Source organism: Charadrius vociferus, unplaced genomic scaffold (assembly GCF_000708025.1).
Source record: "Charadrius vociferus isolate BGI_N301 unplaced genomic scaffold, ASM70802v2 scaffold269, whole genome shotgun sequence".
Lineage (NCBI taxonomy): Eukaryota > Metazoa > Chordata > Aves > Charadriiformes > Charadriidae > Charadrius > Charadrius vociferus.
The window spans coordinates 1,356,495-1,373,840 of record NW_009660184.1 but is presented as its reverse complement, the minus strand read 5'-3'; the positions used below and the strand labels follow the sequence as shown (position 1 = coordinate 1,373,840).

Genomic DNA, 17,346 nt, shown 5'->3' with positions numbered 1-17,346 from the left:
AATGAAGGCAGTATGACTCAGGTTCACCCTGAAACTTGTAGGAGCTGTATGGTTTGAAAAATAAAAGTTTAAAAATTAAAAATTACGGAGGTGTGCACACAATGAGGTTTCAAACAGAAGTTTCAATACAAACCAGGTTTGAGCAAGTTCTGTGCAGGAGGAAACTATGTATACAGGCACAACAAAAAAGGTTCACTATGAGTGTTTGTGTCTCTTTAAAAAAAAAAAACTACAAAAGACAACAGCAACAATATTTGTCAACGTTCTATTATTTCATACATGAATGCCATTTTAACTAAATATATATATATATCTTCAAAATCTTGCAAGAACATCAAATCAAGCAACTGGATTTAATTCCCAAAAGACAGTAAAAAGGAAATCTCCAATTTGGCTTACAGCAGTTTTCTTTCCCAAGAACAAACTTTTTTTTTTTTTTTTTTGTAATACAACAAACAGAAGAGGAGGAAAAAAGAACCGGTCTTTTCATACCAACAGAAAAAAGCTCAGAGGAAAAATCCAGTTTCTTGAAATCTGAATGGAAATCATGCCAACTATTTTCATTAAAACATAGTAACACTTACTCTCCTAGACTTCGGTCACAAAATGTAAATGCATTTCAGGAAGAAAAAAGAAATTAGTTATAGTAAAGGAAATTACAGTGCGATAAAAATAATATTAGTGGATCATACAGTAAATTACACCAGGATTGTTTGACATCCCACTGATTAATTAACGTCTTCAAACAACTTTAAAATTAATTATAGTACTTCTTATGCTCTGCAGGTAAGCATCTATATCTAAATTTGCAGAATTAATAAATAATGAATTTTTAAAAAGCACTTTTAACACTTGTATTTTGAAATGCAACAAAACCAGTACAAGTAATAAATTTATGTGTATCATTAAATTTTTCAGTCTGTAAAAAGATGTGTGCTCACCACATCTTCCATATACATTTAATATCAGTATCACTGATAAACAGGTAAACATAGAAATGCAACATTCCCAGCAACCATGAACTGCTTCTATTATGTCTCTTGAATAAAGAACAAAATAAAACAGGAAGCCTGCTAACACACCCTAAACAGCAAAGACTCCTTATTGAGAGCGGGCAATCAATGGTGAATCCAAAGTAGTCCCTATTTCCACTAGGATCATTAGTCTTTCATTCCACAGAGCTCAAGTTTGAAAGTTTTTAGCAAATGCACCCCTCGGTGAGCCCTAAATGCCAGGCAGAACCTAAGGAAGTGCCTGCAAACTCTATCGGACTTTGTACACAACAGTCATTATCACAAACTTCACATGGTAACAAATAGCACCTCAAACTGAAGAGCATCTAAGGCTGTTTGAATGCCTATCAGCAAGTCATAGAATAACAGAATGGTCTGGGTTGGAAGGGACCTTTAAAGATCATCTAGTCCAACACCCAGGCCATGGGCAGGAACATCTTTCACTAGATTAGGTTGCTCAACAACCATCATCTGGCCACTGATAAAAGCTAGGAGTCACCATAACCTTTATGGGAAGATGAAAGCACGACCGGAAAAGATCAAGGAAGTCTGAGCTCTACAGACTAAACTATTTCATTGTGATCCCTCTCAGAAAGAGAGACAGAAGAGGGGGGAGGGAGTTCATTCATCACTTACTCATGGCCCAGCAGCCACACAAAGGAAGCTGGCTGGCATTTATTTATACGAGGAGGAAGCACTAGTAATCTGAAACAAAAGTAGACCCAATATTTAAGATTAGATTATACAAAAGATGCTTGCTTCCAGATCAGATTTGGCCAAACAAAACTATTCTTTAAACTAATTCTTTAAATCTAACAGCAATCATAACCAAAACTCAAAAAATACTTATTTGTTAGATTGCCAAACTGACCCAGTTCTTGCACATTTGAAAACTGGCATCTTGCAGCAGAGTAGCAAACTTAACCGTCAGTTTTGAAGATGATGATAAGAGGTGTTTTGGGATTTGAAGTTCAGTTTTATGTGATCTTGATACAGTTTGGAATACTATTTTGACATGAGATTGTACTAACGGGGTCTCCTTGATCCTGTCAAAGTTCTTCCATTCTCAGTTTGAGCAACAACACACCATTGTCTGTTAGTTCCCAGACAGTGCACCACCTTAACTATTTGGCAATATTGGTAACAGAAAGAAATTATTTTGCAATAAGTCTCACATATTTTTAGTGGGAATTCGTTTAAAAAAAACCCTGCCTTTGTCAGAAAAATTCAGTATCAGCATCAAAGCAAGGAGGAATAAACAAGAGAAATGAGGTGGCTCATTAAAGTTAAAATAACTCTATTTCAAATACTAACATTACACGAGAAGTAATTAAAATGGGTACTCCAAAGTTAAACCACCTTATATTCTCACCTCTTTCTGATCAACCTGGAGTGCTGATTTTAGGATATCTCTAAGCTGTGTTAATTGTCTTCTTTCCTCATCTTGTGCTTGTTTAATCTTGAATGAATAAAAACACAGGTTAAAAATAACATTATTATTTCTTTTCAACATGGTTCTTTCAAACTTGCTACTTAATTTGTTCCTTTTTCTGTGAAATGTTCAGCTTTTTAGGATTTAAAACACAGAGAAAAAAGATAACCTGATGAGTTTATTTTCATTTATATCTTCAGAAAACTTGATAATGGCTAGGATGTTGCTGGGTTAAGGCTTTGGTATTGTCTCACACTGTTCTTGCTTCCTTGTGTTCTATTTGAAACCATATGTTATTTTCCACTTAGTCAGTAAACATTTTAGAGCAAAGGCTGTTTTTCTAACATTTTACACAGTAGGGTCTTGAATTGAAACTAAGGCTTCTGGATAGTATATTAAAACAAAATTTTACTCAAAAATCTACTCAAAGCCTTAAAATGCTGACTATTAAAAGTCAGCCAACCCAAACCAAAATGGTCACAGTTTTACTGTAAAAAGCTAAGTTTACTACACAAATGTGAAAGGTTGATACTCACAGTATAAAGATCTGTAGAGAGTGTCTCAATTGAAGGCTTGAGACTTTCAACTGCTTTTAACCCATCCTGAAAGAAACTTAAAAGAAACAAAAAGCATACTGTTATTAAACTTTACTTTGTATTTTCAGTTTTAAAAGTTGCCAAAGGAAGATGTGCACATTATTATGCCATGGCATAAACTTCAAAACGTTAAACATCTATTTTTTATGCATCTTGGACTGATCCACCTCTTGATTTCCATCATAGATTATTCTAACACGCAAAATCCCAATTAGGTTCAGAACTGCCACAACCCACTCCATGTTTTCCTCATTCTCATCTCAAATACAGGTTCTCATCCCACTTTTTGAAGGTCCAGAACAAGCAAGACTCATTCGTAGCACAGCAAAAGCTCTATTAGATATAAAATAACTGTGACTTCTTGAAGCCAAATAATTTCATGTCAGATGTAATCTTCCTACTAAAGAAAAACTCCTTTGTTTCCCAAGCTTTAATTATGGCCTATGGGCAAACTAAATACGTTACATCTTACTGTACCATATGTATTTTTGTATTGGCACAGTAATGTTATCTATGTCAAGTATTCCGCTCTTAAAAAAAAAGTGAGAATTAAAAATAAGTTTAAAGAATCCACAACTACACGCGCATTTGGTTAAAAATTGCTCCATCATTCGCAACAGAAAATATTTTCACTCTGGGAAGCAGACATGAAAGTGACAACACAACACAGCATTTATGTTGTTGAAATCTTATTAAATGGACAGAGCAGATGAATGACACAGTACAAGCAAAACTGATTTTAAAATCAACATAACTATACAGCAAAAAAACCTACATAGATGCAGACTTGTCTTTTAAGATGAAAACTTACTTATTTGAACAGGTTAATAGGGGGCTTTTTCAAATTTATAGCTATGACTTTATTGCTCTATTATTGATCTGCAAGACTACGATAAAAAAAGCACATCATTCCAATGAGAGTTTTGCGTTTTATTACTGAGTCCTCTAATTAATTAGAGAAAGAGTGATTCTTTCAATACAGTTTTATCCCACTGCTTGTGCAATTTATTTTTCTTAAGCACAGAATTAATTTAGACCTATACTAGTCAGACTCAAAAAAGCCTGTCAAAACAAATGGACCGCTAACTAATAGACCAAACTAGTAAGTCCATTTCAATGAAACGTGCAAAATTATTGGGCATCACTCCTTTGGAACACACAATTATATTCTATGTGACTAGCTCAACCTCATTACATGTTTTGAGATACAGTAACAAAAACAATGACTAATCTATGACAACAGCAAATTGTCAAAAGACATCAGCGAGAATAGTTGAATCAGATTTATTTTGGGGGAAAAAAAAAAAAATCTAGAAAAGTGTTATGATGATGTCAAAAGTTTAAAACAAAACATTGCTCCAGTTATTGTGTAGATATAAAGAAAACTAAAACATACTTGCACTGAGCATGAAAATACTTGATCAAGTTCTGAAGCAAGTCCACTCCTTTTTTAATCTTGATTTCATTGACTTTCAGGAGGTACTGTTAAAACAGTAATTCACAAAAGAAATTAATTATTACTGCTACAGTATTTTTTAAAATATTTTATTTTCTGTTATATTTCAACAAGCTTTAACAGTTGAAGATTTAGAAGACCTAAAAGAGAATGCATCAAAGAGTGGCTTCAAGGGTTAACTACACAAAAGTAATTGTCACTGCTGATTTTTGATACTCTGTGGGGATAGTTCACTATGATTAGTTCAAAATTGTTAAAACATCCTTCATGGCTCCTAGTGCAAGCCTGTGTTAAAGGAAGCATAAAAGGCTTTCTGTAGTAAATTTAGAAACTCATTCTTAATGGCAGCAGCCCATCTAGGTAGCTATTTCACTGGTATTTAAATTCATTGCTAAACAGATGTCATTAAGGAAGAAAGCAGTTTACTCAAAAAAAGTAAGGGATCATTTTAACCATTTTTAAAACCTGCCTTCCGATTTTATCATTTTCTCTATCAATTCCTTATACATGGTAATTACAGCAAATTATAGCTTAAAAATCTACTGTTAAGCTAAAAAAAAATATGCAATTAGTGTCCTTTTGTCCTCCCCTGAATACCATAGCACAAAAGATGTCAGCCATGCAAGCAGAAGTAAGATTGACCAAATATTTACAGGACTCCTTAACTGTCCATTAAAAGATGACAATTTTTAACCCCTGCTTAGACAGTGACCTCCAAGCAAAGGAGTGAAAGTCTTCTTAGCAATGGTCTAATGCATCTGGTTTTCCCCTACTCACAGTACACCCTAAATGTTTTAAGCCCACTGAAATAAAGCAGTATCCAAGTGCCAGCTTTCAATGTTGCAGCTTTTTACGCTGGTTCCAGTGAACAGATGATTAGCCTAAATATAGACATGTGCACTGGGTAGTATTTAGTTAGAAGAATCACCTCTCTAGCTCCTGTTAATTTAAAATGGAGCTCTAGGCACCTGGTATTTGGTTCACTTTCACAATTTATAGAGACAGCCTGTAGTTATGATACAACTACAATATGTCACACTTCTGATTTACTAACAAAACTAGAAGAGGGTCCCCTTTTATGACTATTCAGAACTAACTGAATTTAAACTTACTTTTCCCAAAATCAGAAGAGAAACAGGATACACTTCAGCTACTCCATATTTAAGGAAACTTGATTCAATTTCACAGACTTCATCCTCCATTTTATTATCACTACAACTGACTAAAATGAACTCCTCCTTTACGGTGACACAGGAAGAGAGAAGCATCTGTTCCTGGTTGTTTCTTAGGAAGGATACAGATGGGCAATTTGCTGGCAACATCCATATGTTTATTGGGTACTCAAGCCCCTTCACCAGTTTTTAATACCTTAGTCTGACTCCGTATAAGAATGCGAAGCTTTTCTACTCAGTATCAGTGCAAACAGTTACTAAAAGTGGTATTCAGGACAACTGCTGATAAGCTATGTTGGCATATGAGTCAAATTAGCTCTAATCATCATAGTAAAAGCAGAAGAAACACCCATGGTATATTTTTGAGTCAATGCATAGAAAGAACGAACAATTCAAGCAACTTGAATTCCCAACTGCGGAACCTGACATGTCCTTAAACGAATCAATTCAAAAATATTCACATCAGACTTAACATACGGTGAAATCACAAAGATTTCAAAGTAGAAACATTCTGAAACATCTTGAAAGACAACTGTATTCCCTCCTTAGCACTTTTTCTTCAGCACCAGCCCAACAGTGTGCTAGACTGAAGTGTCTCCTCATAATAACGCAACAGCTGTCAGCATAGGGAACAGTTCAGAGAATGATCTAGGACTTAAAATAACTTACAGTGAAGCACTAGTGTAAAGCCTTATTTATTATCATCTCTTAGTGTTTGATTGATTTCTGCATTATTTACTTATTCTACAATTTACTTGTTAAGTGAAAATTGAAGAGATCTAAATTCCCTGCAAAGTTAGCACATCAGGATAAAAAAGATGTGGTTTAGCACATGGAGTCCACTAATAGCTTGGCATTTCCCTTCAACATCAGAGTTGCCATTAAACAATTGCATTTCTCAAAATTTTCCTAAAAATATTAACAGAACAACATGAATTTCACATTGACTCTTACCTCACACATCTGTAACTGGAAGAACCTTCTTTCTTTCTCCATCTCTTCTGCAATCTCAGCTCCACTTATTTCTGTACGGATCATCCCATGCAGCTTTGCATGCTCTTTTTTCTCCTTCTCTATTTTCGTACTATAAGGCAAAGAATCAGTCAATAAAGTGAGAAATCCACAGCCTCTCAGGAAATATAATTATTCACAAAGTCTACTGACAGATGCAGACCCAAACTCTTGTAGCTTTGCATATGTCTTACTTCCAGATGACATTTCATTTGGAATTTGACAATGACTAAAGATCAGCAATGACATACAGTAGCTGAAATCTAAGTCAATCATCTATTAAAATAATGTCTTGACAGATATTCCAAAAGAAGATACTAAATGAGAGGAAGATACTAAGTTCTTGCATCGAAGAAGAAAAATCCAGAAACAAAATAATGAATTTTAATTTAAAATGCAGGGAGATGTTTAATCCCAACTGACCAAACACTGGTTAACAGACTTCAATTATGTCATCAGATTTATTGAGTCTTGCCTGTCATCAAGTCATCTTCTATATATACAGGGTTCCCTAAGCCAAAATCACAGTTGCCATCTCTACTTGCTACTGAGCCAGTTGGCACTGGGAATGCCGGCCAGCCGGCTGCGTTGCAGACTTCTAAGTCTGCTAGACCAGCTGTCCTAATTCCCTAAAAGTTTCCATGAATGTTTTCCAAGACCTCTGAATAAAACAGGTTCTCCTGCAGAATATAAATGAATAGCCAATGCCTGCCATAGAGTATAACTCCCCTAAACACACTTTTGCGTTTGTTAAAGCTATTCTCCATGTTACTCCTAAAGGCAGCAGCATAATTATACTGGCCAGTTAGACTAGCCTGACATGAAAAAAAGATATTAATAAAAGAAAATACGTGATGGTGTTTACTTTTTGGTGAGAGACTTTTAGTTTGCCATTTAAAAGCTGAAGATTCTGGAAAGAGCTTCCTGAGGAAATGCTATACTGCTTTTGAGCAAGAGGAAGCATTACACAGGAATACAGGAAGCAGATGAGAGGAACAAATAACACACGCACTGTCGTACCTCCTCTTGGGCAGTCAAGTGTCTCTCAGCTCTCTCTCTGAAAAGATGACATGTCTCAAGTGCTCTCTTAACCTGATGTTAACAATACCCTAACAGCTTATGGGAAAATGCCCTAGATGGTCTAAGGACTTCCAGTCAACAATATATTCTGTATTTATACTTCTCAAGAATGAGAAACTGCCTCCTCTTACACCTCAAGCAGCAAGGGAAATCTAGAATTAATCCCATTAATCCCGTGCCGTAACATTCCCCCAGGGAAACATTTTGAACAGCAACTCAAAAAGCACCACTGCGCTCTGGGTAGCGGCAGGCACGGCAGAGCCAGCCCCATGCAGTATTCCGGCAGCCAGCACATCCAGCCAGCACTGCACTCCTCAGCCCACTGCGTCCTGCCAGAAACAGATGTTCGGAGGGAAGCTCCTCTCCTTTGAAATAAATATTCTGAAAACTCTCACTCTCCTGAATAAAAACTCAATTCCAGAATGTTCTGTTTTCATCAAAAATAAGTCTGTACTCTTACCCACTTACTGCCAATTATGCCATTTTGTAGCCACAGAATACAGAGTCCAAACACAAGAATTAACCAGACATCAACCATGAACAAGGAAGATAAACCATTACAAAGATTCACAGAAAGTGACAAATATGCAGTTTCTAGTGGAGAGTTTACATTATATCAAACTTGATAGTTCTAAAAAAGTCAAACCTCAGAGCACAGATCCAGGACAGTTTTAGTTGTCTCAATTTCCACATTAATCTAACAATTCATGAAGCCAGAGAATTTACTGAAATACAAGTCAAGTCTAACAATACAATAGCAATTGATAGTTATATTTTCATTGTTTACAGAGAACAATACTCGAACATAGGACGATATAACCACCTCTAAAATTTTAAGAGTTTATTAGCATGTCATAAGGTATCTCTAAATGCTAGTTAAACAAAAGGACAACTAATACTGCCAAAGATTCAAACATTATGCACAATATTACAGCATACATTGTTTTATGAAATTGAATTCCTTTTAAAGGAAGAGCTAGATTTCAGTGAGAGAGTCCTTTCTACTCTTTAAAGGATAAATCATACTCCAAAGGCAGAGAGTAGTTAAATCAAGACTAAAGCATACTAACATCTACCAAGTAATTCAGAGAAACAAGACATCCTTGAAGCTGTTTGCTGGAGCTTAAGGTTCCATGGCTTCAAAAACTTCAGAGATACAGTACAAAAAAAACCCCAAACCATCACTTGGTGACAAGTACCAGAGATAAATGATCGTGTATTTCCCATTTACATTTCCTTATTATTTAGGCTTTTAGTCTGTAACTACATTTTAGCTTTGTAATACTGAATTTAACCTGTTGTTTTGCTACAGTAATATGCTAGCTCCTATCTAACTGATACCACAGGGCACTGTTTCTAGGGAAACAAAGAAACCACGTACAGCAGTGTTGCATGCAAATCTTTTGAGTGCTAAAGGTTCGCTGTGTTTCCTATCCAAATGCAAGGGTCAACCCAGCTCCAAGTGTCACTTGACATTAACCAAATCCTTCTGGCAAAGACAGTTCTACAATGTACCACTGTGGGATTTCCAAATATTGCAGGGTATTCAGGTTTTCCAGGCAGATCAATTAAGCAAAATCAACAAGAAAACTAGGAAAACTCTAGAAAAATCCTCTAGAAGCAATAAGAAAGAAGTAAATGTTTTGTAAAGCTGATGTTCTTGAAGCTCCGACAGCACATATATAGAGTTTGCTGACTAAGATTAAAATCTGAGCACACTTCAGTCCATTTACAATGCAGCTGCACATGACTAATATACAGTGAGCTTAGATTTCTGTAAGAGACAAGTAAAGCTGAAATAAACGATAAAGAATTACAACAGAAAAGTTGATTAGATACAAAATAAACGTCCTTGCCCATTCAGTTTCCACTATATGACTATTTTTACAGCTTCAATCTGAAAAGCAACTGGTTTTCAATATAAATTTTAATCTGTATTATTTCAAAGAAATCCATTTTGTCATACAGATCATGGTATAAATAAACATCAAAGTAGGCTTTTTTTTTTTTTTAACTTTAAAAAGGACAGGACCTATTTTACTGTTTAACAAGCCAATGACTGGTGTTTATTTTCAGCCAGTGAACAAGGGTAAACAACTAGAACACCCTGTGTACATACAGCAGTAGTGAACTGGCTGGCTGGAGAGCAGCTCTCTTCTTCTCCTTCCCCATAGAGCAGTAACCCAGGCTGAGCCTGAGTATGTACGTGAGAAGGTGAAGAGACTCGGAACAGCACCTAGAAGGCAGAGACTTTAATGGGGAGCACTCTGGAAAATGCAGTGCTTCCAAGGGCTACTTTGTTTGACAAAATAACATTACATATTTTAATTTCAAATATCCTTTCTTTGTCTAGACTTTTTCAGCCTGACTGTCCAATTTCAGCTCTGGCATTTTAGCCTTTCAGTGAGCGAGCCTCCATCTTATTTTCTCCCACTGTCTGTCAAGGTTGACAATGAAGCACGACTCACTCTCTTATCACCCAAGTCCTGAATGGAGAAGTCATCTTTCCCCTTTGGAAATGCTAGAAAGCTTTTCCCCTTCACTCATCCTGCATTGGAGGATGGGGGAGAAGAGGGCAGAGTGAGCAAAATGTGTCCAGGTCTTTCCACTATTTCACCCATAATATCTGCAGATCCATTCAAAGCTTTTTCTATTTAATTTGCCGGTAATCTCTTTCAAAATAAAAAGACTTACTATGAAATCTCAGGCTCAGAGCAGCATATTGCGAATGTTGTTTACCTGGATTTTAGTAAAGCCTTTGACACCATTTCCCACAGCATTCTCCTGGAGAAACTGGCTGCTCATGGCTTGGATGAGCGTACTCTTCGCTGGGGGAAATACTGGCTGGGTGGCCAGGCTCAAAAAGTTGTGATGAATGGAGTTAAATCCAGTTGGTGGCCGGTCACAAATGGTGTCACCTAGGGCTCAGTATTGGGGCCAGTTCTGTTTAATATCTTTATCAATGATCTGGACGAGGGGATCGAGTGCTCCCTCAGTAAGTTTGCAGATGACACCAAGTTGAGAGGGAGTGTTGATCTGCTTGAGGGTAGGAAAGGTCTACAGAGAGATCTGGACAGGCTGCATTGATGGGCCCATGCCAACAGTATGAAGTTCAACAAGGCCAAGCGCTGGGTCCTGCACTTGTGTATCAACAACCCCATGAAGAGCTACAGGCTTGGGGAAGACTGGTTGGGAAGCTGTTCCGCAGAAAAGGACCTGGGGGCGTTGGTTGACAGTCAGCTGAATATAAGCCAGCAGTGTGCCCGGGTGGCCAAGAAGGCCAACAGCATCCTGGCGTCTATCAGGAATAGTGTGGTGAGCAAGACTAGGTAAGTGACCCTGTACTCGACACTGGTGAGGACCCACCTTGTCCTATGAGGAGCAGCTGAGGGAACTAGGGTTGTTTAGTCTGGAGAAAAGGAGGCTCAGGGAAGACCTTATCGCTCTCTACAAGTACCTCAAAGGAGGTTGTAGTGAGGTGGGAGTTGTCTCTTCTCCCAAGTAACAAGCGATAGCACAAGAAGAAACGGCCTCAAGTTGAGCCAGTGGAGGTTTAGATTGGATATTATGAAAAATTGCTTCACCGAAAGGGTTGTGAAGCACTGGAACAGGCTGCCCAGGGAAGTGGTTGAGTCACCATCCCTGGAGGTACATGTAAACGTGGCACTTCGGGATGTGGTTTAGTGGTGGTTTCAGCAGTGTTAGGTTTACGGTTGGACTTGATGATCTTAAAGGTCTTTTCAAACCTAAATGATTGTACTATTCTATTCTATGATTCTGTATTAAAGCTACCTCATTTAGCACTTTCATTCTATGCCACTATTTTCAAGATGTGACCTCCGCTTTATCTCATGTACATGCTTCAAAAGGAAATGTGGCAGAAAAATCTACGATTTAAGAATATCAATGATCTGCTGAGTCAAGTTAGAGCTCTGAAGAAGTAATTTGAGAAAAGCTTGCAGAATTTTAAGACTAATTTTTTACATATTGTTTAAAAAAAATAGTTTACCAAACTGGAAACATCATCATTTAATCAAACAGCTGTGCAGACATCTTTATAGAAGACTGTAATAAGAATTTGTTCATTCTTCCATTGACTTCAAATGGTTCAGAAACAAATCATTAATGACAGTTATATCCAGATATGAGTGCTTGCATTTCTGCACAGTAATGTAATGCACCTCAGCCTACTGCCTTGACCTTATAATCCCATAAGCACATTCAAACAACTTGTTCTCTTCACTCAGTTGTGCATAACGGACCTCATGCCCAGCTTTTAAAAGGAGAACGGTGAAGAAGGAGAGGGAGCCAGCCTTCCCAGGAAAAGCTTGTTAGTTTTCATTAAGCATTTATGCTTCATAGCATTAGCACAACACTTATTAGCAGAGGACTTCTGAAGATAATATATATTTACAGGCATAAGACACCTTTATTTAAAAAATTAACATTTCTTTCTTTTCAGGAAAGACAGGTTTATGTCTGGAATACAGAGACTACTATTCAGCTAAAAAATGAGTAAATAATACGCTTCAGTAAGTTTATGCTTCTATTTCCTGTGCAAAATTGATATAATGTCTTTACCTCAAAATCTACCACAACAGGACCGATTAAACTGAAGAATGTGGGTGAAGTCTGGCTCACTGCCTTGTTGAATACGGTCTGCCTGCTGGGAGAATGAGCAGTTTTTATGACATGTGTACTCCTTCCCCATATGGTCCCCCGGCGTGCCTGCCATTAGTGTTTAGGTACATGGGGAAAAGCAACTGCCTCATAACAAAAAAAGCCCAGTCTGCACCAATCCTACCCAAAGGACGCAGACAGACTAGTCCTGCTGTGGCGCTGTAGTGGCAGGCAGCATCGCCCAGCTCTTATATGGGAAACAAAGACTGTAACTGAGGTCCTAAGAGAAATGCACCGCTTTTAACTACTTTAAAGCTTTAAAAACATTTTAAAATCTTTATGGCTTCAACTGAAGTACGTTAATGACTGATGGTGAGAAAAGATGAATTACTCATAATTGTCACCTCAGGATGTTCCCAATTTTTTGATGGAGGTAGGCTGGCATAAAGCTATGGGGTTACTTGCTCCTCTTATTCCCTTATTCGAAACCAGTCCCAAGGTATAAAGAAAAATGGATCCTATCTCCCTCAGTTACTTCAACTAAGGGGATCTTCAGGAACATACTCTGAGAAGTTATGTAGCTACAGGATGAAGAATTTGCATAACATTCAACATTAATGGGTGGTGATCCAAGAGTTTAAGAATGGATCTTAACATCGCTCTCCCAAACAAAACTAGATACATAGTAATTTTTAAACACACTTAATTACATACAGAGCTTGAAGTAGCAGCTCAGAAATTGTTATGGGTAAAAAGCAAAACAAATGCCATTTTTTAATTAACTGAATTTCTTTTCAAATAGGTCACACTTGGGTTTATTAGCACCAGATATGTCATCACAAAGGTGCAAGTAAGAGAGATGAGATACTGAGGCAAATAAGCTCCAATTCTTCCTTATAAAGACAGCCTATTGAGAGAGAAATCAGGATGAAGACACTGTCACATCTCCACAAACTACAAAAATATCACTTTGATATCTGGCGCTTAGCTTCACAGGTCTGTACTTGTGACTAGAAAATGCAGATGAACGATATGATTTTAAGCATATGATACAGAGGGATGTGCAGACAAAGAACAGCCCAGCAGCCTTGAACAGTTTGTTAACCCAAAGGGAAAAGAAAAAGAGAGGAAAAAGAACCCCAAGAATAAAAAGAGATATTCACATATTTGAAGAAGCATCGCTAGAAAAGATAGCTAACTAAGCATAAACGTAGGACTGGTTTTAAGCACAGTCCAAACAAGGAGTCATCTAAGGTAACAGATTGAAGGCGGCTGACCAAACCTCTGGCTATGAACACCTACGTCCACCATCCCACTCCGGCAACAGAAGCTGTAGGTGAGACTGGGGTTAGCTTCCCCAGTCCCTTTGCCCTTTTTGTCAAGGCAGAGACTGTGAAGATAATATAACAAGGAAATTCAATTTGTGATTAAGAATTCTTGAGATGACTCTGCATCCACCCACTGCTACAGATGACCAAAATGCACAGCTATAAGGAAGTTCGGATCCATTTAGTTCAGCCACAAAATCAAAACAGTTATTATCTCAAGAAACCTCAGTGGCATATATAATAGCAACTCAGAAAAACCTCACTGTTTTTCTCTGTCCAAAATTCAGTAGACAATAAAGCTGACCAGAACAGATTCAGGCTTAAATTAAAATTCTCACCATAGCTTCAAAATCACACCATTAAACTTCCCATCTCCGATTTGTAAAGACCAACACTCAATAATAAGAGCTGGCAACATTTCAACTTATCTGGGAACTGATCTTATGCACAAGAGGATCTGACAAATCCCATAGTCCTACTGGAGGGGCAGGGGCCTTCGGGAAGTTCAAGTCTGAATTTAACTCAACAGAACTATGGAAAATTGGTCTGCTCCAAGTAGAAGTGGGGCAGCTTACACCGAAAAACAATATTCCATGACTGCCAAACTTAAGCCACAATAAGTAATTTCAGCTGTTGTAAAACAACCACACACACACAAGTGCCTCTTGTTTTAAAGAATTTTCCGGTACGTAGAATTCCCAGGGTCCCTATCCCAAGCCTGAAGCAGATGATCCTTTGGTCTTGATCAAAGTGAAGGAGTCCAACAGGCTAGACTGAGAGCTTTAAACTCTAGAATATTGATGTGGAGCTTTCATCTAACCACTTGCAAAACCTAGAGCACACAGCAATTGTACCAGCCCACCACCTGGAAGTATCACAGAAAATGGTAATGGATCTGAAGGAATTTCCTGATGAACACGTGCTACCTTCAGTTTTTGCATGTTGAATAACCTGACACATAAATGGCTTAGCAATAAGCATTGTCAAGGAGGTGTGCTTCATTTGTTAAAAAAGATCTTGCAGAAACTACAGAGGTAACTTAGAAAGAGATATCTCCTTACAGTGGAAAAAGGAACCTGTTTCAGATGAAAACCCAACTGTCTTACTTGAAAGCAAAGTCATAAAGCAGGCTTTCTAAAGGACTGTTGGTTAAAAGAAAAAAAACAACCATGATGATATCATACAAGCAGCATTGAATTCAGTCCCACAGATAAAAAATAAACATGTCAACATCACATTTTCAGGTTCTGAATGAAATAACATACACAACAATGTTTCCAAGTATCTACTGTCCTTAAACTCAAATGAGAACCCTCAAATATACAGATTTAAATTACATTTTCTACTGGTGTTCTTACTTCTCAAGCACTTAAACTAAGTTAAAAGAGCAAATAAAAATATTTCTTCAGTATCTGACTCTGACAGAGACCACCTGCTCTGACCAAAATGAGAATCTAAGTACAAATCTATATATCACTGCAACATACTCATCCTGGTGAATATTCTATCAGAAATTCTAAAAGCATCAGGGATCTTGGTCCAGTAGTAACAGCATTCTTGGTATGTGTCCCAGCAGCATGCAAATGTATTTTAAATTCTGCACATAAACTTTGTGGGATGTCACTATGAATACGTTATACATAAGCAAACAAATTTTCAGATCCAGCGATCAAGCACAGGTAGACAACCGCAGACTAAATTACATGACTGTTCTTTATGGCCCATAAAGATCAACTACTGCCATGGGCAATGGTTAGAAATCTTAATTACTTCAACAGCCGGTAACTGGCACAGCACCAAATGAGATTGTTCACTGGTATTAAGAACATGAAACACTGGAGCCACCACAATCTTCCGAGGATTCAGACTACCAGACTGGAGGTTTTTCTCAACATTTCAGAATGTCTTATTATGAAAATACAGCTATAGCTAGGCAGTTTCAAAAACCAAAAGCCACTCAGGTCCTCTTCACAAACTGAGCCTAGAAAGCAGTAATTAGACCATTCTCCTTGTTACTCACAAAAGGAATAATGAAATTCAGCTACCTTGCTAAACTTGTTACATTTGTGAGTAAACCACTTACAGGAATAATTTCTGAAGACTGCACATGACAGTGGGCACCACCAGATAATCATTATAATTTTGTGCAATTAAAAAGTTTTTTAAAAATATTGCTAGATTCTTAGCCAATCTATGTGGCTGGGAATCTGCAAGCTATTTATGTTAAACAGTGTCATCACATGCGATTCGTCTCAACCTGTGCCATCAGAAATGGTCTGATACATGCAGCACTGTCTCAGCAGATCAATGATGGATGTGTGACACGAAGTTCAACCGATAGTCACAATCCAGGTAAAACTAGAGGAATAAGGAATAAAACCCACTATGAAATTCTACTTCAGAGACCATCAGCTGTGCTGATACAATTTACTTTGTCAACCCAGGAAACAACTGTTCTGATGTATGGGATCAAACCACTTGAAGATTTACAAGGTACCAAAATTAACTGTTTGGTTTTAGGTGCTGAGCTTTGTCAACTCGTTTGAGTTTATTTAGCTGGATATAAAATTCTGTTATGGAAACTAATTTTGGAGCTGTTTATACTGTGCATCAGGCACCTTCAGACAAGTGGCTTATAGTAAATTGGGCTGGACATGCAACATGAGACAGCTGACAAGACTCATACAGGTATTCATCCACTTCTAGACACCTGCTAAGAACATCCAACCTTGTCATGAAATGCAGAAAATATCCATATATTTAAATAAACCGCACTAATTAAATGTGGTTTACCAAGGTTACTGGATCAATCTGGAATCGTGGGCAGTTTTGGAACGGTAGCAGCAAATGAACTCACGCCCTCCCCAGCCTTACCACCTCGCTGATAAGTGCCAAAGGCTCAGTATCAAATAAGGTCTTCCTAGAGACCTCAGTGTTGCACATGGTCTCAGAAAATTCACCAGAGCCAGAGACATTAAAGAGTCATTACATGGGTTGTAGGCTAACAAATCCAGAACTATATTCTGACTTGCTTATTTTTGATATTTTTTGTTATGACATTTGAAAACACTCAGGCATAAAGTATATAATTTCTGCTGTGCTCTTCCGACTAAAGAAACATACTAATTATAGTGAATTAGTCACTGATGAGGAGAAGAAAAAAAAACACCAACAGGAAAAGCTTAAAAGGACATCAAGTACAATTATGTTGCTGCACTTTTGGTAGTTAAGGGCAAAACCACAGGGGCGCTAACTTTTCCTTTTATATAGTAGTGTCCTCCAAAAGTAAAGAAGATAGAAAATGAACTGGACTTCCACATGTGGGTAGTAATATGGACACTATGAAAAATTTTAAAAAATTCTTTCCCAATTAAAGCAAAAACTTTCTCAACCCAAGTGGAAGAATATGCAGTGGAAGAACGTTCACTGGGAGATTATGCTCGTTACTTGGAACTTCATTAAGCAAAGAGGTCTACCACAGACACCAACTGTCATGGCACACTAACAAATACACCCACACAAAAGACAATTTACTCATGAAATAAGTTGTATATTACAGAATTTGAAATGATTGTGTCTATGCGCTTGTATTTTCAGATCTCTCCAGGTTTAAAAAAAAAAAACAAAACAAAAAACTC

At 37.4% G+C, this 17,346-nt stretch overlaps 1 protein-coding gene across 1 annotated transcript in view; it reads right to left on the bottom strand.

Annotated features, from left to right (window-relative positions):
- ASAP2 (ArfGAP with SH3 domain, ankyrin repeat and PH domain 2) overlaps positions 1-17,346 on the bottom strand; it is a 165,003-nt gene that overhangs the window by 34,047 nt on the left and 113,610 nt on the right. Inside the window, 4 exon segments of the mRNA XM_009893265.1 lie at positions 2,386-2,472; positions 2,982-3,057; positions 4,438-4,523; positions 6,624-6,753. Coding sequence (XP_009891567.1) covers positions 2,386-2,472; positions 2,982-3,057; positions 4,438-4,523; positions 6,624-6,753 — 379 coding nt within the window.